This window comes from Brachyhypopomus gauderio, chromosome 1, assembly GCF_052324685.1.
Source record: "Brachyhypopomus gauderio isolate BG-103 chromosome 1, BGAUD_0.2, whole genome shotgun sequence".
Taxonomy (NCBI): Eukaryota; Metazoa; Chordata; class Actinopteri; order Gymnotiformes; family Hypopomidae; genus Brachyhypopomus; species Brachyhypopomus gauderio.
In genome coordinates, this window is record NC_135211.1 from 10328205 (window position 1) to 10350535 (window position 22331).

Below are 22331 nucleotides of genomic sequence, written 5' to 3' on the forward strand. Positions count from 1 at the left end.
CACAGCTGCACCATGTAGAGTCCAGCACACAGCTGCTCCATGTAGAGAGTCCAGCACACAGCTGAACCATGTAGAGAGTCCAGCACACAGCTGCTCTATGTAGAGAGTCCAGCATACAGCTGCTCCATGTAGAGAGTCCAGCACACAGCTGCTCCATGTAGAGAGTCCAGCACACAGCTGCTCCATGTAGAGTCCAGCACACAGCTGCTCCATGTAGAGAGTCCAGCACACAGCTGCACCATGTAGAGTCCAGCACACAGCTGCACCATGTAGAGTCCAGCACACAGCTGCTCCATGTAGAGAGTCCAGCACACAGCTGCTCCATGTAGAGTCCAGCACACAGCTGCTCCATGTAGAGAGTCCAGCACACAGCTGCTCCATGTAGAGAGTCCAGCACACAGCTGCTCCATGTAGAGTCCAGCACACAGCTGCTCCATGTAGAGAGTCCAGCACACAGCTGCTCCATGTAGAGAGTCCAGCACACAGCTGCTCCATGTAGAGAGTCCAGCACACAGCTGCTCCATGTAGAGTCCAGCACACAGCTGCTCCATGTAGAGAGTCCAGCACACAGCTGCTCCATGTAGAGTCCAGCACACAGCTGCACCATGTAGAGTCCAGCACACAGCTGCTCCATGTAGAGAGTCCAGCACACAGCTGAACCATGTAGAGAGTCCAGCACACAGCTGCTCTATGTAGAGAGTCCAGCATACAGCTGCTCCATGTAGAGAGTCCAGCACACAGCTGCTCCATGTAGAGAGTCCAGCACACAGCTGCTCCATGTAGAGTCCAGCACACAGCTGCTCCATGTAGAGAGTCCAGCACACAGCTGCACCATGTAGAGTCCAGCACACAGCTGCACCATGTAGAGTCCAGCACACAGCTGCTCCATGTAGAGAGTCCAGCACACAGCTGCTCCATGTAGAGAGTCCAGCACACAGCTGCTCCATGTAGAGAGTCCAGCACACAGCTGCTCCATGTAGAGAGTCCAGCACACAGCTGCTCCATGTAGAGAGTCCAGCACACAGCTGCTCCATGTAGAGAGTCCAGCACACAGCTGCTCCATGTAGAGAGTCCAGCACACAGCTGCTCCATGTAGAGAGTCCATCACACAGCTGCACCATGTAGAGAGTCCATCACACAGCTGCACCATGTAGAGTCCAGCACACAGCTGCACCATGTAGAGTCCAGCACACAGCTGCTCCATGTAGAGTGTCCAGCACACAGCTGCTCCATGTAGAGTGTCCAGCACACAGCTGCACCATGTAGAGAGTCCAGCACACAGCTGCTCCATGTAGAGAGTCCAGCACACAGCTGCTCCATGTAGAGAGTCCAGCACACAGCTGCACCATGTAGAGAGTCCAGCACACAGCTGCACCATGTAGAGAGTCCAGCACACAGCTGAACCATGTAGAGAGTCCAGCACACAGCTGCATCTCCCACTCTCTTGCTCACTCTCTCTTTCTCTCTCTCTACCAACTCCTCTGCTCCTAATACTTCCCCATTAGGGTCACTACTCCTGGGACAATACTGGGTTCCGCGGGTCAGGTTGCAGTTCTGTGCTGAGGACCCACGTGTCTTTGCACAGAGGGTTCAGTTCGCCCACCATGCCCGGCGAGTGGCTGAGGCCTCACTGCTGTATCATCTCTCTGTGGACTGCATGCCATCCTGGAGCGGGACTCCCACCATGCACCCCACCAGCATCCAGCACATCAAAACCCTGACACTCACCACGCCACGCCTCAGACTCCCACTGTGAGAGGGGAGACGGGAAAGATTGAGAGGGAGAAAGAAACCTTGGTGCAAAGTTTTAAAGATGTTTAAAGAGCTTAATTTTGTGTGTGTGTGTGTGTGTGTGTGTGTGTGTGTGTGTGTGTGTGTGTGTGTGTGTGTGTGTGTGTGTGTGTGTGTGTGTGTGTGTGTGTGTGTGTGTGTAATGCAGTGTGCAGGATTGTGTGGTGCGTCTGGAGGAGGAGATTCAGCTGGAATACGAGCGCACCATGAACCGTTTGAGCTTCGACCAGCTCATGCTTGCCAACCCCACAGAGTTCCCTCACATCACCGTGCCACAGACAGAGCCTGAGACAGTACCCAGCAGAGGTGCACTTGTATACATGTGTGTGTGGGCCTTCTTGTGAGCATGTGTGTACATGTGTATGCATGTGTGTGTGTGTGAGTTCATGGTGTGTGTGCGTACGTGGCTGTGTGTGTATGTGTGTGCCAGGGGGGGCACCGTGATCGACACACACCCACAGACCTCACATCTCAGCCTGTGCCATCCCTTCCTCCAGGCCTGGTGGCTGTGCCGTCGTATCCGTTTGAGAGGAACCGCTCCGCATTCTCTTCCCACTTCCTCTTGGCCAAGCCGGAGCCCATCTCCACCATGACCAAGGTGAGGGTGGAGTGCCACAGGGTGGTGGCCATGAGCCTCTTCTACGTCAGCTTCATCAAGCCCCAGCGATTGGAGGAGTTTGAGCAGGCACAATCACAGACACACGCCCAGGTAACACGACATTACACATGCGCGTGCACACACATAACACACATGTATGTAAATACCATAGACACAGGTGGGAATGATAATCAGGGGGCAGGGTTACAAATGATATGGGCGTGGCAGGAGAGCACGTCTTAACTTCTATATAAGAAGATAAGAAGATAACAAGAAGATAACACATGGTTACATAAACAAAACGGACACACACATGACAGCTAATTTATCACACATATTTTCACAAGGCTCTTCGGCACACAAACAGAGGCAAATCAGATACTGTATTCACAAGTTGCTTAGTGTTCTACAGCCCCTCCTGCCCCTTCCAGGTACAGCTATTCCTGCGGGACTCCTGGGTCACCACCCTGTGCAACAGCATCTACACCACCCTGCATGAGGCCGACCCTGGCTGGTACAACCTGAGTGTGTCCTGCTGGGAGGTGTACTGCATGTCCGAGCTACGCCGTCTGATGGTGCAGGTGCGCTACACCCTGCAGGACTCTCTGCGCTTCTTGGTACAGGACTCCATGGCCAGCCTGGAACAGCTGCTGCTGGACGCCTGCCACAGTGTGATGCACTGCCCTGCAGACCTCGTCTGGGGCTCTGACCTCATCAACAGTCCCTACAAGTGAGCCTGGCCTGGGGCAGGGCAGGGCCTGAATGTAATGGCTATAGTCGTCTTAGGAAATTAGGCAATAATCTAGCTGACCACACACAATATACAAGGTTTTTTGTCTTTGCGGGCTGCGTGCCAAATCCTTGTGGTGTCTCACGTCAGCACTGAGAGAGTGTAAAGCATGTGGTCTGAGGTCACTGTGACTATAAACACATAAACACAAGGTCTGTGCACTCGCAGTACACACAGTACACACAAGTGCAGTACACACACCACTAGGGGCAAGTGCACAGATATTTACACATAACAAGTCACAGCTGCAAATCTGTACATTTGGATTGCATTTTTTGGCTGTGGATTGAACTCCAGTAGTGCATTGATCTCCAGAGGTCAGAAGTTGAAGGTTCACTTCTGCACCTAGTGCATATGATTAATCTCATGGGTTAATTATATATAATTTTTAAATTAGTTTTTTGCTCATTTACACAATGACCACTTCACAGACCTAAGCAAAACCCTCTGTTCCTGGTGGACCTGGTGTTGGATCAGACTGGTGTCCATTACAGCACTCCACTGGAAAACTTTGAAACATCCATCATCAGCCTGCTGGACAGAGGGATCCTGTCCACCCATAATGTCCCTCAGCTGGACAAGGTTGTGTATCAGCACCCAGTCCACAATCTGCTTCAGAATGCCACCATTTATATTCAGCAGTGGCAATTCATTTTAATATCACCACTCTTCATTTTTCTCTCCATTATTCCTGCTTGACCTCCACCTCTTTGTGTCTCTTGATCTTGCCCCACCCTTCAGTTTGTGATGAAGAATCTGTTCATCAGCGGGACTCCTGTGTTGGAGTCAGTGGGTCTGATGGAGCCAGCAGTGATGGAGCTGAGGAAGCGCCTGTGCTCCACCCTGCGCCAAGCCTGCATCCCTCTTCAGGCCTACGCCCGCCAATACCAGTGCCACCTTGATCTGCACAACTCCGACATGAACACCTTGCTGAAGTAAACTATATCCTCTTCTCGTCTTCCCCAGAGCACTGCCTTCTTCCTCCATTCCTACCTTGGTTTTTTTATGTTCCTCTGCCCAATACTCTTTCATGCACTGTTCTGGTCGCCACTGGAGACAGTGTATAGTGTTGAAGGCCGATAAATTCATACTGATGATGCGTACCCATAAATTAATTCTCCTTAAGTCCACCATACATCATTCTCCAAGTGTCAATTAGCGTATGTGTTTGCACAAGAATAATAACATCTCATTCTGTGTTTTCTGGAATCTGGTCAGCTACTAAATTCGCAACCTGCAACTCTTTGTACATTTGTACTACCTTTAAATTGTGTTTGGTTTTTAACTGAGATAAGAAAAAGGTTTCTTCTTGGTATTTAGGCTTGAGCTAGCTTCAGAGTTAGGCTCAATACATACTTATTACCAATAGATGTTACCAATTTTCCAATTGTGATTTTCACCCAAATGGAATTTGTCCTCCGCATTTAACTCATTATTGTAATGAGAACATACACACACACACACAGACACAGACACACACACACACACACACACACAACCCATGAAATGAACATTCACACACACATTTAAATTGCAGGGGGCTGTGGTACACACGTGCCACACTAGCCCCGGCACCGAGGGAGCAGTTGGTGTTAAGTGTCTTGCTCATTAACACTTCAGTCATGGTGGTTACATAAAACATTCATATTTATTACATACTGTATGTGTGACAAATGTGTGCTTGTATGCGTGTGCTAGACATCACATCCCAGAGAACGCCACCCCCCTGGAGGTGAAGCGTGAGGTGCTAGTGCACCTGAAGGAGAAGGAGACTTTGGAGCAAATGATCCCTTCCTCCATCGTCATTGGGCCTTTCATGGTGAGCGTGGAGATTGTGCGGCAGAATCTGTCTGAGAAGCGTCGCAGCTTGGCCAACGCTGTGCTTGACCAGCTTGCTCTGAAGCTCCGAAAGCAAGTGGAGCAGGCAAGTAAAGCACCACTCCCAGCCCCACACCAGCAGACTCCCAGTCCCACACCTGCAGACGTCCAAACCTGTTGACTCCCAGCCCCACACCTGCAGACGTCCAAACCTGTTGACTCCCAGCCCCACACCTGCAGACGTCCAAACCTGTTGACTCCCAGCCCCACACCTGCAGACGTCCAAACCTGTTGACTCCCAGCCCCACACCTGCAGACGTCCAAACCTGTTGACTCCCAGCCCCACACCTGCAGACGTCCAAACCTGTTGACTCCCAGCCCCACACCTGCAGACGTCCAAACCTGTTGACTCCCAGCCCCACACCTGCAGACGTCCAAACCTGTTGACTCCCAGCCCCACACCTGCAGACGTCCAAACCTGTTGACTCCCAGCCCCACACCTGCAGACGTCCAAACCTGTTGACTCCCAGCCCCACACCTGCAGACGTCCAAACCTGCAGACTCCCAGCCCCACACCTGCAGACGTCCAAACCTGCAGACTCCCAGCCCCACACCTGCAGACGTCCAAACCTGTTGACTCCCAGCCCCACACCTGCAGACGTCCAAACCTGTTGACTCCCAGTCCCACACCTGCAGACGTCCAAACCTGCAGACTCCCAGCCCCACACCTGCAGACGTCCAAACCTGTTGACTCCCAGCCCCACACCTGCAGACGTCCAAACCTGTTGACTCCCAGCCCCACACCTGCAGACGTCCAAACCTGTTGACTCCCAGCCCCACACCTGCAGACGTCCAAACCTGTTGACTCCCAGCCCCGCACCTGCAGACGTCCAAACCTGCAGACTCCCAGCCCCACACCTGCAGACGTCCAAACCTGCAGACTCCCAGCCCCACACCTGCAGACGTCCAAACCTGTTGACTCCCAGCCCCACACCTGCAGACGTCCAAACCTGTTGACTCCCAGCCCCACACCTGCAGACGTCCAAACCTGTTGACTCCCAGCCCCGCACCTGCAGACGTCCAAACCTGCAGACTCCCAGCCCCACACCTGCAGACGTCCAAACCTGTTGACTCCCAGCCCCACACCTGCAGACGTCCAAACCTGTTGACTCCCAGCCCCACACCTGCAGACGTCCAAACCTGCAGACTCCCAGCCCCACACCTGCAGACGTCCAAACCTGCAGACTCCCAGCCCCACACCTGCAGACGTCCAAACCTGTTGACTCCCAGTCCCACACCTGCAGACGTCCAAACCTGTTGACTCCCAGCCCCGCACCTGCAGACTCCCAGCCCCACACCTGCAGACGTCCAAACCTGTTGACTTCCAGTCCCACACCTGCAGACTCCCAGCCCCACACCAGCAGACTCCCAGTCCCACACCAGCAGACTCCCAGCCCCACACCTGCAGACTCCCAGTCCCACACCAGCAGACTCCCAGCCCCACACCTGCAGACTCCCAGCCCCACACCTGCAGACTCCCAGTCCCACACCTGCAGACGTCCAAACCTGTTGACTTCCAGTCCCACACCTGCAGACTCCCAGTCCCACACCAGCAGACTCCCAGCCCCACACCTGCAGACTCCCAGTCCCACACCTGCAGACTCCCAGTCCCACACCAGCAGACTCCCAGTCCCACACCTGCAGACTCCCAGCCCCACACCAGCAGACTCCCAGCCCCACACCTGCAGACTCCCAGCCCCACACCAGCAGACTCCCAGTCCCACACCTGCAGACTCCCAGTCCCACACCAGCAGACTCCCAGCCCCACACCAGCAGACTCCCAGCCCCACACCAGCAGACTCCCAGCCCCACACCTGCAGACTCCCAGCCCCACACCTGCAGACTCCCAGTCCCACACCAGCAGACTCCCAGTCCCACACCAGCAGACTCCCAGTCCCACACCAGCAGACTCCCAGTCCCACACCAGCAGACTCCCAGCCCCACACCTGCAGACTCCCAGTCCCACACCTGCAGACTCCCAGCCCCACACCTGCATACTCCCAGACTTGCCCGTCCCAGTCCCAGACCTGAATTTTCAGTATTGCTAGTAACAACTTAGACTTCAGAAGTCTTTAGTATTTTATGCATAGATGTTGGTTTGTTCTCTGTACACACAATCAAATAAATAGGTTCATGTGTATGTGTGTTTAGGCATGTGAGGAGTACAAAGCCATTAGCAAGAAACTGTATGAGAAACCCAACAGTATTGAGAAGTTGGCTGAACAGAGGGAGTGGATGAAGCAGATCCCAGACCTGCTCAAAGCTCATGAAGTAAAGCACATTGCCACACAATGTCACTTCCTTTCCTCACTCAGAAGCAGACATTTCCTTTACGTCCTTTTGCACAAGGCAACAGTATCTGCTTTTGCATTGTACATTTCTTTTAGTTTCTCCCTTGATATTAAAAGGGAAGACTAAAGCTGAAAAGAGTATTTCATATGTTTTGACGCATAGTTCTTAATGCGTTCTGTCTCTTTTATGTTGCGCTGATGTAATGCTTGTGCAGGTGGTGCTGTCCACAGCCCTGGCTGATTATGAGCTAATCGATGAGTTTTTCTACAACCTTTCTAACGAGGACTTCAATGGGAAGTAAGTTGTCCTGCATGTTTGAGTACAGTGCAGCACAGTGATGATGAGGTCCCACCTGCACACTGTGCTGGCCAGTGCTGTTCCAACACATCTATTTTGTTATAACTAAATCAGCATAAACCCTGACAGGTCCCAACAGCACTAAGCACAAAGCAGCTTTACAATCGTGTGTGTGTTGTGCAGGTGGATGGCGCTGTCCTGGCCCCATAAGATCCTCTCCCAGATGGAAGCTGTGCAGGTGCAGCATGAAGAGGATGAGGAGCATTTCCGTAAGATCCAGCTGGCTGACCAGAGCAACTTCCAGAAGCACCTGGACTCCCTGCAAGTGAGTCTATCAGTCCACTGGAGCTCCACTGTGAGTGTGTGACTGGTTACTGGGGTCATCAGCCACATTCACTTTTATTTGATCTTTTTCACCCAAGTGAGGATAGGTTACCAGCACAATGTAAAAGAGTGTTATCCTCCTTAACGTCTACCTATCACCTCTCCACCTATTTACAGGTACTGCGTGGCCACGTTTCTCTGAAGTGCTTGTGTATGTGTGTGTTTCAGATGGTGGTTGCAGGCTTTGCAGCCTACACGGATATCAGTCGTGCACACGAGGTGGCGAATGAGGTGTTGCGTGTAGGGAAGCAGCTGAAGGAGTGGCAGAGCATGGCGCAGGTGTACAACAACCGTGAGCGCATCTTCGGTACCCCCATCACCAACGTACGCACCCCCACCCTCACACACCCTCATCATTCCCACCCTCACTCACCCCCATCACCAATGTACGCACCCCCACCCTCACACACCCCCATCACCAATGTACGCACCCCCACCCTCACACACCCCCGTCACCAACGTACGCACCCCCACCCTCACACACCCTCATCACCAATGTACGCACCCCCACCCTCACACACCCTCATCATCCCCACCCTCACACACCCTCATCACCAATGTACGCACCCCCACCCTCACACACCCCATCACCAACGTACCCACCCCTCCCTCACACACCCCATCACCAATGTACACACCCCATCACCAACGTACACACCCCCACACACCCCATCACCAACGTACGCACCCCCACCCTCACACACCCCATCACCAACGTACACACCCCCACACACCCCATCACCAACGTACGCACCCCCACCCTCACACACCCCATCACCAACGTACACACCCCCACCCTCACACACCCCATCACCAACGTACACACCCTCACACACCCCATCACCAACGTACGCACCCCCACCCTCACACACCCCATCACCAACGTACACACCCCCACCCTCACACACCCCATCACCAACGTACACACCCTCACACACCCCATCACCAACGTACGCACCCCCACCCTCACACACCCCATCACCAACGTACACACCCCCACACACCCCATCACCAACGTACGCACCCCCACCCTCACACACCCCATCACCAACGTACACACCCCCACCCTCACACACCCCATCACCAACGTACACACCCTCACACACCCCATCACCAACGTACGCACCCCCACCCTCACACAGCCCATCACCAACGTACACACCCCATCACCAACGTACACATCTTACTGTTTGCTTAACAGTGTCATAACACACTGGCGTCATATGTATATCAGATTTGTGTATTTCTCTTATTCCTGGGTTCAGTATGACCAGCTGAAGAAGCTTTCTCGAGATTTCCAGCCATTCCAAGACCTGTGGATCACCACGTCTGATTGGCTGAGTTGGCAGGAGAGCTGGATGAATGACTCACTGTTCACCATTAACCCAGAACAGCTGGAGCGCAGTGTCAGCGATGCTTTTAAGACCATGCACAAGTGTGTCAAGCTGTTTAAAGACATACCAGGTGAATAGTGCACCATTGACACCATGCACATCAACATTGGCCATACAGGGTTGATGGAGGCTAATAGTGTTCATGTATGTTCAGGGTGGAGGTAGCAGTGTGCTTCTTCACATGCATCAACATCATACCAATCACATGATGTCATCTCCTTTCTCACCTCTGACATCCTTGCCACTCTTCCTCTGTCAGCCTGTCAGGATGTGGCCTCCAACATCCGCGGGATGATCGAGGACTTCCGGCCACATATCCCACTGATCCAGGGTCTGCGACACCCAGGCATGCGCAGCCGCCACTGGGACCTGCTGTCGGAGAGTGTGGGCATGAGTGTGAAGCCCAACGCCGGCCTGACGCTCACACGCTGCCTGGAGCTGCACCTGCAGCAGCACGCCGACAAGATCGCCCGCATCGCCGACGTGGCTGGGAAGGAGTATGCCATCGAACAGGTGAGAGAGAGAGAGTGAGTGAGTGAGTGAGAGAGAGAGACAGAGAGAGAGAGAGAGAGAGAGAGAGAGAGAGAAGCAGGACTCAGCACGGCATATATATATGTATAGAGAGAGAAAGGGAGAGAATGTGTGTGTATTCTTGTAGTTTGAGTGATTAGTTAAAATGCAGATTTAGCTCTTACACACACAGACGTGTGTGTGTGTGTGTGTGTGTGTGTGTGTGTGTGTGTGTGTGTGTGTCTGTGTGTGATTAGGCTCTGGATAAGATGCAACATGAGTGGTCGACGGTGGTGTTTGAGATCTTGCCCTACAAGGAGACGGGCACTTATATCTTGAGGAGTCCTGATGAGGTCTCACAGCTGTTGGATGACCACATCGTCATGACCCAGAGCATGTGCTTCTCTCCTTACAAGAAGCCCTTCGATGAGAGGATCAGCAGCTGGGAGGCCAGCCTGAGGATGACACAGGTGCACCACCACACACTTGGTGCTCATGGACTGGCTATGATCTTGACATTTTAAACAGTCAAGCCATTTTCTCTTTAGTACGTTCTGAGTGTGTGTGTGTGTCCGTGTGTTGATAGGATGTGCTGGACGAGTGGCTGACATGCCAACGCACCTGGCTCTACCTCGAGCCGATCTTCAGCTCGGACGACATCAACCGGCAGCTGCCCATGGAGGGGAAGTTGTACCAGTCCATGGAGCGCACCTGGAGGAAGGTGATGAAGGCAGCTCACGACAAGACAAAGGTGGGCCGGGCCTCTCGTCAACCCTGCAATACGTCAGTGACTGTGTGTGCATTTCAGCTGCTGTGTGTGTGCATGCACATTTCATGACCTGTGTATGTTGTGCACAGGTGATTGAGTTGTGCCCTGACCTGCAACTACTGGATAATCTGCGTGAGTGTAACAGGCTCCTGGAGCAGGTGCAGAAAGGCCTGAGTGAATACCTGGAGACCAAGCGTGGTGCCTTCCCCAGGTCCCCACACACAACCCTATACATAGTATTATATTATATATAGACACACACACATGCAAACAGTGTTTTGTAGTGTAAAATGAAAATGTGTGTATGAAAATGTTAATGAAAATGTGCATACATATACAAGTTTCTTACCCAGTTGTGTGGTGTTTGGAGTTTAGATTCTACTTCCTGTCTGATGATGAGCTGCTGGAGATTCTGTCTCAGACCAAAGACCCAACAGCAGTGCAGCCACACCTACGCAAATGCTTCGAGAACATTGCAAGGGTCAGCCTAAAACACACACAACAGATCTAACATACACACACACACACACACACACACACACACACACACACACACACACACACACACACACACACACACACACACTCAATACCATGAACCCTCTACCAGATATGACTGTGTTGCCGGCCACAGGCCTAGGGGAACCTTGGCCATCCCTGGGATGATGTTATGATGGCAGAGGGAGAGAGCCGCTTGCTCACTCTCTTCCTCGTTCTGTCTCTCTCTCTCTCTGTCTCTCTCTCTCTCTCTCTCTCTCTCTCTGTGGTAACGAAGGGAAACAACATAACGATGGAGTTGCGTTTAGCCTGTGGCATAAGGGTTTTTCTGACCTTTTTGTATTTTGTCAGAGGCATTAGATTTCCTAGCAATCAGCGCCAAGCGCCCTCTACAGACTCTGAGAAAAATACCAACTAGTCGCTCCTGACTGCTGATACCCTCTCACAAATAAAGTGACAGATAATAATTAAAAATATATATGTATGGATGGTCTGTTTCCATTGGTTTTTATATTCACGTCCTCTACAACTGCACTGTGTGCTTTTGTAAAGCTATTCCTGTGGTGTGCTGTACAGCTCCAGTTCCAGCCAGATCTGCAGATCACACACATGTATTCTGGTGAGGGAGAGGAAGTCGAGCTCTTCCTCCCTGTGTGGCCTTCTGGGAATGTGGAGGATTGGCTGTGTGATGTGGAGAGGTCGATGAAGCTCAGTCTTCGAGACAACATCGAACGATCCATCAGGGTCTATGCAGAGGTCAGTATAGACAGATCCATCAGGGTCTATGCAGAGGTCAGTATAGACAGATCCATCAGGGTCTATGCAGAGGTCAGTATAGACAGATCCATCAGGGTCTATGCAGAGGTCAGTATAGACAGATCCATCAGGGTCTATGCAGAGGTCAGTATAGACAGATCCATCAGGGTCTATGCAGAGGTCAGTATAGACAGATCCATCAGGGTCTATGCAGAGGTCAGTATAGACAGATCCATCAGGGTCTATGCAGAACAACTTTCTCCTTGTCTACACAGGAGCCCCGGACAAAGTGGGTGTTATCATGGCCAGGCCAGGTGGTGATCGCAGGGTGTCAGACTTTCTGGACCACAGAGGTGTCTGAGGCTCTGGAGAGGGGAGACCTGGTGGAGCGCGTCTACCCCCAGTTCCAGACCCAGGTATGTAGCATACACACTCACAGAACCCAGCTACAGAGCACACACACTCACAAGATCCTGGTAAAGAGCACACACAGGACCCAGGTATGTAGCACACAGACTCACGGGACCAAGGTATGGAGCACACACACAGTACCCAGGTATGGAGCACACACACTCACAGGACCCAGCACTCATGTGAATGTGATGCACCAGATACTGATATATGCATGTGTGTGTAGCTGCGTGACCTGGTGCAGCTGGTGCGGGGCCGCCTGTCTAAGATGCAGAGAGCTGTGCTCTCTGCCCTCATTGTGATTGAGGTGCATGCTAAAGACGTGGCCGCCAAGCTGGTGGAGGAGGCTGTGGCCAGCACCAACGACTTTGAGTGGATCAGCCAGCTCAGGTCAGTAGAGGCACACACACACACACACACACACACATAAAAAATAGGTCTTGGTCATCTGTCATTCCATAGGTGCTGTTCTGTGTTGTAATTTGACAGTATGCAGTACAAACCTCAAGTACAAAATATTTTAATGTGAGTATAGCTCTGTGGTTGGATGTGTGTGTGGTTTCTCGGTAGATATTATTGGGCAAGAGATGACTTATACATCAGGGCAGTGAATGCAGAATTCCTCTATGGTTATGAATATCTGGGTAACTCTGGGCGACTCGTCATCACCCCACTGACTGACAGGTAAGACAATGCCAACAAATCGGCATGGATGCATTGCATATACAGTGGGGAAAATAAGTATTTAGTCAGTCACCAATTGTGCAAGTTCTCCCACTTAAAAAGGCCTGTAATTGACATCATAGGTAGACCTCAACTATGAGAGACAAAATGTGAAAAAAAAATTGAGAAAATCATTTTGTCTGACTTTTAAAGAATTTTTTTGCAAATAATGGTGGAAAATAAGTATTTGGTCACCTACAAACAAGCAAGATTTCTGGCTGTCAAAGACCTGTAACTTCTTTTTTAAGAGGCTCCTCTTTCCCCCACTCATTACCTGTATTAATGGCACCTGTTTGAAGTGGTTAACAGTATAAAAGACACCTGCCCACAACCTCAAACAGTCACACTCCAAACTCCACTATGGTGAAGACGAAAGAGCTGTCGGAGGACACCAGAAACCGAATTGTAGACCTGCACCAGGCTGGGAAGACTGAATCTGCAATAGGCAAGCAGCTTGGTGTGAAGAAATCTACTGTGGGAGCAATAATCAGAAAATGGAAGACCTACAAGACCACTACTAATCTCCCTCGATCTGGGGCTCCATGCAAGATCTCAGCCCGTGGGGTCAAAATGATCACAAGAACGGTGAGGAAAAATCCCAGAACCACAAGGGGGGATCTAATGAATGACCTGCAGAAAGCTGGGACCAACGTTACAAAGGCTACCATCAGCAACACACTACGACGCCAGGGACTCAGATCTTGCAGTGCCAGACGTGTCCCCCTGCTTAAGCCAGTCCATATCCAGGCACGTCTGAAGTTTGCTAGAGAGCATTTGGATGTTCCAGAAGAGTATTGGGAGAATGTCATATGGTCAGATGAAACCAAAGTAGAACTATTTGGTAAAAACACAATTCGTCATGTTTGGAGGACAGTGAATGCTGAGTTGCATCCAAAGAACACCATACCAACTGTGAAGCATGGGGGTGGCAACATCATGCTTTGGGGCTGTTTCTCTGCAAAGGGACCAGGACGACTGGTCCGTGTACATGAAAGAATGAATGGGGCCATGTATTGTGAGATTTTGGGTGCAAACCTCCTTCCATCAGCAAGGGCAATGAAGATGAAACGTGGCTGGGTCTTTCAGCATGACAATGATCCCAAGCACACTGCCAGGGCAAGGAGTGGCTTCGTAAGAAACATTTCAAAGTCCTGGAGTGGCCTAGCCAGTCTCCCAATCTCAACCCCATCGAAAACCTTTAGAGGGAGTTAAAAGTCCGTGTTGCCCGGAAATAACAGAATGGGGTCAGGAATACTTCCAGAAAGCATTGTCAGTGAACACAATCCACCGTGCCATCTGCCTTTGCGAGCTGAAACTCTACAGTGTCAGGGCTGGCTCGGATGCCATGCCTTCTACCTCCACAAGAGGCACCCGAGTCAGTCCTAGACTCGCTGGGCGCAATCAGCGGTGATCTTCTTAAGGAAGCTTTGTGAAACAGATCACTGCTGATTCGTTTTGGTCTCATGCCGTCACGCTTTCAGCCTTTCCCTGCCTTTACTGCTTGTTGCATTCGTTTGCAAGGTGTCTCGCTACCTTTCTCTCTCTTGCTTGTCCTTCATTTATTTGAGTCTCTATCTTCTGCGCTGCTTTCTAGCCAATCTCAAGTTTTTCCCCTAACTGTTTTCTTCCTACCTATTTTACTTTTATTTTGGGAAGGGTTTTTGTTTTGTTGCAGTGTTCGCCTGCTGTCAGTTACTTCCCCTGGTGTCCTTAGTTTCGTTTTACACGTTGAGTTTTTTCCGTGTTCTTTCTGTTGCCTTTATTATTTTCCTCCCGTGTCTATACGGTTGAGTTTTGCCTTTTCACGTGTTGAGTATTCCATGTTGTTTTCTGTTGGTTTTTTCCCTGTGTTCTATGGTTGTGTTTTCTTTGTACGCGTTGAGTTTTTCGTGACCTTTTAAGTTTCGTTTTGCTTCTGTGTGTGTGTGTGTTTTACGTGCATGCAGATTGGTTTCTCTGATGCTGTTTATGCTTTCTCATGTGAGTGTTTGTTACACTCACACTGCGTTAGTGATAAGCATATTTTTCCCTATTGGTTTCATACGGCATTTGGGTTCACTTCTCCCTTCATTTTCTTACGTGGTGTGTACCGGTCTGTACACCCCACATTACAGAATAAATCAGCCTAACATGAACCCAGCCGCTTCGTGTGACGCTGCAGCATTAAAAGCTGCAGTAATAAACCAAGGACAACTATTAGGTAACCATGATCAAATACTTCACCAGATCATAAAGCAAGTTAATAACATTCCAGCTACGTTACAGACATTGAGTAGCTCATGTCCTGCTCCTTGTAATCCACCTCCTGTTAACCCTGTCACAGCATCTGCTGCCGTGAGTCATTCGGAAATGGTATTACCGCCTCCAGCTCGCTACTCAGGGAATCCTGATGGGTGTCAAAGTTTTCTTTTACAATGCACTCTCATTTTTGAACAACAACCCTCACGCTTCCCAACGAAATGCTCCAAGATAGCCTATATTATGACATTGCTATCCGACAAAGCATTAGCTTGGGCCACGCCCATTTGGGAGAAACAGACTGACATATGTTTTTCATATAAACATTTTTGTAGTGCTATGAGAAGTGCTTTCTACCACCCATCGTCAGGAGGAGTTTTCCTCACATTTATTGAGGTTATGCCAGGGAAAATTATCAGTTGCAGAGTATTCTCTTGAATTTAGAACACTGGCTTCTGAGAGCGGATGGGGTCCAGAGGCTCTTATGACTGTCTATCAGGAAGGATTATCTGAAGAACTAAAAGACGAGCTAGCACTTTGCGATCCTCTGGCCTATCTAGACGCACTCAACACTCACAGTGTGTCTCGACATCCGGCGCCACAAACGTACTGTAGATGTGCAAAAAGACAATATCGAGACACTACACCTACGGTAACCCAGTCTCGTGTCTCTGAATCCTGCAAATCCGGTACTGACCCTCAACCCATGCAGATAGGCCATACACGACTGTCACGTCTAGAAAGACAAGCACGTCTCCAGGAAGGCAGGTGTTTATACTGCGGTGGGGCGGGTCACCAATGTTCCAGGTGCCCCGAGCTACATGGGAAAAGGGTCAACCCACCAGTCAACACTGAAGCTCTGGCGGGTTCTGTCTCAAGTCCTCCCAGTAATGCTCTATATGTTCATGTGTCTCTGTCTTGGAGGGGTCAGAGAAAAGACACCTAATGGCCTTCATTGATTCAGGAGCTGCCGCCAACTTTTTTGATGTCTCTCTCGTAGAAGAATTGGGAATACCCCGGTTTAACTTGGATAAGCCTCTCTAGGTAGCTGCCGTAGACGGCCGAGCTTAGAGTTCTGGTGAGGTCGCCAAACAAACTGTGCCCATCGAGATGAGTATAGGAGGGCATCATGAACAGATCTCTCTTTGTTATCAGTGCTCCCCAAACGCGTCTTATCCTGGGTTTTCCCTGGTTACAACGGCATAACTCGGAAGTCGACTGGTTGTCACACACAGCAAAAGATTGGAGTCAGATCTGTAAAGAGACTTCTTTAAAGAAGGAGCTTGGTTCCCCTAATAATCATCCACACAAACCCGTGGACCTTACTCTGGTCCCCACTGAATATCATGACCTAGGCTGGCTCCCTTCCCCCTCACAGGGCCTATGATATGGCCATAGACCTACTACCCGGGGCAAGCCCTCCCAGGGGCCGTCTCTTCTCTCTGGCTGCCCCGGAACGCAAGGCTATGAAAGATTATGTCAAGGAGGCGCTTGCTGCGGGTTTTATTCATCCCTCAACTTCTTGCTGGTTTCTTCTTTGTAGGGAAGAAAGATTGCAGATTGAGGCCATGTATAGATTACTGTGGTCTCAATAAGGTGACCGTCAAAGACCGCCACCCATTACCCCTCATGGCCACAGCATTCGAGGCATTACAAAAAGCCACTATATTTACCAAATTAGACCTTCGTAGTGCTTACAACTTGGTCAGGATCAGAGAAGGGGATGAGTGGAAGACCGCCTTTATTACCCCGTCAGGCCACTACGAATATTTAGTGATGCCATTTGGCTTAATGAACGCCCCTGCTGTTTTTCAGCGCTTTATAAACGAAGTACTCAGAGAAGTCCTTGATAGGTATGCCTTCGTCTACCTAGACCAGGGCTATTCAACTGGCGGCCTGTCTCCCCATAAATAATTAAATAATTCTATTTGCATATGACACCGTGTGGCGCTTTACGGCACGTTGTGTCTCTATGCGGCACGTTTCTCTGTCATGAGTGTTTGTCTGGCCCACAGGTCAGAGCTCTCTGCCAAATCTGGCCCGCAGAAAAATATAGTTGAATAGCCCTGACCTAGACGATATCCTCATCTACAGCAACTCTGTCCGAGCATATCAAACACGTGAGGTGTATCCTCCAACTCTTGCATGAAAGTTAAGTTGGAGAAATCGCTCTTCCATATCCAGGAAGTAGCCTTCTTAGGGTACAGGATAGCCCCTAATACTCTGCCTAAGCTCCCTTCTGCTTGCGAAACGGCCTCCTTATTTCTCCACAACATCGTCAGGCACCACGTTTTCCCTTCAGACGTGGTGTCTGATAGGGGGCTGCAGTTCACGAGTCGGTTCTGGGGAGCTTTCCTGAGCCTATTAGGTGCCAAGGCCAGTCTATCTTTGGGGTTTCATCCTCTGACCAATGGCCAGACAGAGAGGACCAATCAGGACCTTGAACAGACGCTCAGGTGCCTGGCGTCCTCTAATCTGTCCTCCTGGTCCGATTTTGTGGGCTGAGTACGCCCACAACACCTTGTGACACTCTGCTCTTGGCATGTCACCTTTTGAGTGTCTCTACGGGTACGCACCTCCCATGTTCGCTGACCAGGAAAGGGACATGGCGGGTCCGGGAGCCCGAGCCTTGGTGCGGCGGTGCCGGTTGGCGTGGCATAAGGCCCACAAAGCTTTGTTGTCCGCCTCTGATAAGCACCGTCTCCTAGCCTTGTCCTTCCACCCTGGATCTGCCGGTCCGGGGTGGGACCAAGAAGTTGGTCCCTCAGTATCTGGGTCCCTTCAAGGTTGACAGGTGGATAAATCCGGTTTCTTACCGGCTGTTGCTTCCTCCGTTCCATGCGGGTCCATCCTGTTTTCCATGTCTCCCGTCTCCGCCCGGTTCTGTGTAACATGCCCCATGCTCCGGCTTCGCCGGCCCCCCCACATGGTTGGTGGTGGCCCGGTGTACACCATTAGCCGGTTGTTGGACCATCGCCATGTTCAGGGTCGGGACCAGTACCTGGTGGATTGGGTGGGTTACAGACTGTTTTCTTCCTATCCATTTTACTTTTATTTTGGAAAGGGGTTTTGTTTTGTTGCGGCATTTGCCTGCTGCCAGTTACTTCCCCTGGCGTCCTTAGTTTCGTTTTAAGCTTTCTTTCTGTTGCCTTTATTATTTTCCTCCTGTGTCTGTACACCCAACGTTACATACAGTGCAAAGAGGAAGCCATTTCTAAGCAAGCTTCACAAGCTCAGACGTTTGCACTGGGCCAGGGGTCATTTAACATGGAGTGTGACAAAATGGAAGACTGTTCTGTGGTCAGATGAGTCACGATTTGAAGTTCTTTATGGAACACTGGGACGCCATGTCATCCGGACCGGAGAGGACAAGGATAACCCAAGCTGTTATCTACACTCTGTTCAGAAGCCTGCATCACTGATAGTATGGGGTTGCATGAGTGCTTGTGGCATGGGCAGCTTGCATGTCTGGAAAGGCACCATTAATGCAGAGAACTATGTTCAGGTTCTAAAACAACATATGCTCCCATCTAGACATCATCTCTTTCAGGGAAGACCCTGCATTTACAATAACAACATCATGGCTACATAGGAGAAGGATCCGGATACTGAAATGGCCCGCGTGCAGTCCAGATCTTTCACAACATTTGCCACATCATAAAGAGGAAGGTGCGACAAAGAAGGCCAAAGACGATTGAGCAGTTAGAGGCCTGTATTAGACATGAATGGGAGAGCATTCCTATTTCTAAACTTGAGAAATTGGTCTCCTCTGTCCCCAGACGTCTGTTGAGTGTTGTAAGAAGAAGGGGGTACGGCACACAGTGGTAAAAATGGCCTTGTCCCAACCTTATCCTTGGGATTTGTTGATGCCATCAAATTTTGAAACAACATATTTTTCCCTTAAAACTATACATTCCCTTAAAATGATACATATATCACATATCTGTGATTTGTGTTCTATTCTGAATAAAATATTAGATGTTGGCACCTCCACATGATTGCATATAGTTTTTATTCACAACTTTTTTGGAATCAGGTTTGTAATTACAAAATAAAAATACAGCTCTGTAGTAGAAGAGCAGTCATTAAAGCCTCATCTCGCCCACTCTCTCACCCAGGTGCTATCTCACCCTGACTGGCGCCCTGCACCTGAAGTTTGGAGGCGCCCCAGCAGGGCCGGCGGGCACAGGTAAGACCGAGACCACCAAAGACCTCGGCAAGGCGCTGGCCATCCAGACCGTTGTCTTCAACTGCTCAGACCAACTCGACTTCATCGCCATGGGCAAGTTCCTCAAGGGTCTGGCCAGGTGGGACATGAATGCGGAGCGCTGTTAAACTAACAAACCTAGTTCTAGTTCTAGAGTGTTGAAGTGTGTTGTGTTGTGTTGCCAGTGTCTAGTCTGACGGGTAGTTGGTACTGTGTATGTGTGTATGTGTACGTGCAGTTCTGGGGCGTGGGCATGCTTTGATGAATTTAACCGCATTGATGTGGAGGTGCTGTCAGTGGTGGCTCAACAGATCACCACAATTCAAAAGGCCCAGCAGGAGAGAGTGAGTTGGTGCACAAGCTGACTAACGCATGTAAACACACCATTGGAAAATGCATTCAAATATCTTACAGGTCGAGGAAAACAGTGTATGGTGTATGTTTTGTGTGTGCATATATTTGTATGTTTCTGTATGCATATATTTGTATCATTGTGTGTGTGTGTGTGTGTGTGTGTGTGTGTGTGTGTGTGTGTGTGTGTGTGTGTGTGTGCATGCGTTTAGGCAGAGCGGTTTGTGTTTGAAGGAGCAGAGATCCCATTGGTTCCTTCCTGTGCTGTCTTCATCACCATGAACCCAGGCTACGCCGGACGAACTGAATTACCCGACAACTTAAAGGTACATGACCAAACAGCGCTCACAAACACAGTGTTGCGGGGCTACAGTATGACTCAGGTCTTCTTATGCTGCGCCTGCTTCATTAGTCGGCCCTGCGTTTCAGGCTCTCTTCCGTCCTGTGGCCATGATGGTCCCAGACTACGCCATGATCGCAGAGATTTCTTTGTATTCGTTTGGCTTCAGTGATGCCAAAGTGCTCTCCAAGAAGATCACCAGTACCTTCAAGCTGTCATCTGAGCAGCTCAGCTCCCAGGTACCATTCTCACCATGCACTTCTGTGCACACACACGCTACCTTGGTCAAACCTGCAGTTGGAGGAACTTTGAACTTTATAGCAGACGAAAGCATGCGGAGAACCAAAACTTTAACAGTATTAAAAAGATAGGGGAGTATATCAGTAGAGAGGTTCCCTGAGAACCTAAAGTGAAAATAAGTGAAAAAACAAAACATATCAGTGAAACATGGAGTATGTACAGAGGGAGTGGAGATTCTAGTTCAGGGCTATTCAACTATATTTTTCTCTGACAGTTTCTGACCTGCGGGCCAGACAATTTTCAGACCTATACTAATATTGTCATAGTGGATGTAAAATTGAAGCGAACGTAAATTGTTGAAGGGGGGGGGGTTGGGGGTAGTTGGATACAGAAGTTGCTTGTTCTTGTGATCTGCAGTGAGCAGTATGCTGATTCGCAACATTTGTGTATGTGTGTACGTGTGTGTGCATGCGTGGATGTGTGTGTTTGTGTGTGTGTGTGTTTGTGTGTGTGCGCCTGTGTCTTGGGCAGGATCACTATGATTTTGGCATGAGAGCTGTGAAAACTGTGATATCTGCTGCAGGAAACCTGAAGAGAGAGAACCCTGACATGAATGAGGTGAAAGTCGTATGTGTGTTTGAGTGTGTGACTGTTTGTGTGTGCTTGTGTCTGTGCATGTGCTTTTAATACTCATTTTTATTTTTGTTCATGTGTTTCTGTGCTTGTGTGTCTGTACATGTATGTGTGCATTTATGCTTGTTTTGCTGTTGGTGTCATATAGGATTGATATTTTATTGTACCTTTCTACTTTATTTTGTACATTATTATTGTATTTTGACATTGTTGCTCCCTACCTACAGTAAAATGCTGATTCATTTTTTGTTTTTGGCTTTATAGTGTACTGGTTATCCATGACATGTAGACTTTAGGAATATGTGTAAGGAGTAAAAACAGAGAGTAGAGAATCAAACAGTCAAATAAACAAAAACATGAATCCAGTGTCATGGTAACGTCTGCCATAGTGGCTCCCCTCTAGGTAGGTTGTGAATGTGGCTGTGTGTTTGTGCAGGAGCTGATTTGCTTGCGTGCCATCAGAGATGTCAATGTGCCCAAGTTCCTGCAGGATGACCTCAAGCTCTTCAACGGCATCGTGTCTGACCTCTTCCCCAAGATCCGCGAGGATCCCATCAACTACGGCAGCCTGGAGGAGTCCATCCGTACCGTCTGCAACAGCAAATGTCTAAAAGATGTGGATGGTGAGACAGGGATGACGTTTTGGTCTCTGCAAAGCCCTGCTCAGAATCAGGAGCTGCAAATGTTAGAGGTTAACATACCTAGTCTGAGTGTAAGTGAGTGTACTTTTTTTTCTCCAGGCTACATTACAAAGATAATCCAGCTGTACGAGACCACAGTGGTGAGGCACGGCCTGATGCTGGTGGGGCCTGCTGGCTCAGGCAAAACGAAGGTGAGCACTTCAGAATGGTTACACCTCCTCAAACATACTAGACCTTTAATCACTCAATTCCTCATGTCTGGATTACATTCTGTATGGTTAAAATATTTCTCTCTGTGTTCACCTCTAAGCTGTTTATTCTTACAGCTCTTTGCTTTTAGCTATGCAGTGAGTTGTAGCAGGGGGTTTGTTTTTACTCTAAACCCTCGTCTCTCAGTGTTATGAGGTGCTGGGGGCGGCCATCACGGCCCTGCAGGGTCAGCCCTCATTTAGTGGCGAGACGTACCAGGTCGTGCAGACCTACGTCCTCAACCCCAAGTCCATCACTATGGGTCAGCTGTATGGAGAGTTTGACCTGCTCACCCATGAGTGGTGAGTGAAGATGTTCTGGCATAGAAATGCGATGACGTA

The 22331-nt window shown here is 49.9% G+C and overlaps 1 protein-coding gene across 3 annotated transcripts in view; it reads left to right on the top strand.

Moving 5' to 3' along the window:
* The window catches only part of dnah1 (dynein, axonemal, heavy chain 1), a 70316-nt gene that overhangs the window by 4667 nt on the left and 43318 nt on the right, over positions 1 to 22331 (top strand). For all 3 annotated transcript variants that reach the window (XM_076990799.1, XM_076990808.1, XM_076990816.1), the window contains exons 8-36: positions 1506 to 1752; positions 1940 to 2097; positions 2289 to 2500; positions 2821 to 3119; positions 3611 to 3761; positions 3921 to 4114; positions 4878 to 5103; positions 7209 to 7328; positions 7564 to 7646; positions 7830 to 7971; positions 8199 to 8354; positions 9296 to 9494; positions 9684 to 9937; positions 10192 to 10404; positions 10521 to 10685; positions 10793 to 10914; positions 11079 to 11184; positions 11778 to 11957; positions 12233 to 12373; positions 12595 to 12758; positions 12939 to 13052; positions 19448 to 19636; positions 19775 to 19880; positions 20100 to 20213; positions 20317 to 20466; positions 20999 to 21085; positions 21537 to 21723; positions 21841 to 21932; positions 22138 to 22292. In XM_076990799.1, the coding sequence (XP_076846914.1) occupies positions 1506 to 1752; positions 1940 to 2097; positions 2289 to 2500; positions 2821 to 3119; positions 3611 to 3761; positions 3921 to 4114; positions 4878 to 5103; positions 7209 to 7328; positions 7564 to 7646; positions 7830 to 7971; positions 8199 to 8354; positions 9296 to 9494; positions 9684 to 9937; positions 10192 to 10404; positions 10521 to 10685; positions 10793 to 10914; positions 11079 to 11184; positions 11778 to 11957; positions 12233 to 12373; positions 12595 to 12758; positions 12939 to 13052; positions 19448 to 19636; positions 19775 to 19880; positions 20100 to 20213; positions 20317 to 20466; positions 20999 to 21085; positions 21537 to 21723; positions 21841 to 21932; positions 22138 to 22292 (4726 nt within the window). The remainder of the gene's footprint in view (positions 1 to 1505; positions 1753 to 1939; positions 2098 to 2288; positions 2501 to 2820; positions 3120 to 3610; positions 3762 to 3920; positions 4115 to 4877; positions 5104 to 7208; positions 7329 to 7563; positions 7647 to 7829; positions 7972 to 8198; positions 8355 to 9295; positions 9495 to 9683; positions 9938 to 10191; positions 10405 to 10520; positions 10686 to 10792; positions 10915 to 11078; positions 11185 to 11777; positions 11958 to 12232; positions 12374 to 12594; positions 12759 to 12938; positions 13053 to 19447; positions 19637 to 19774; positions 19881 to 20099; positions 20214 to 20316; positions 20467 to 20998; positions 21086 to 21536; positions 21724 to 21840; positions 21933 to 22137; positions 22293 to 22331) is intronic.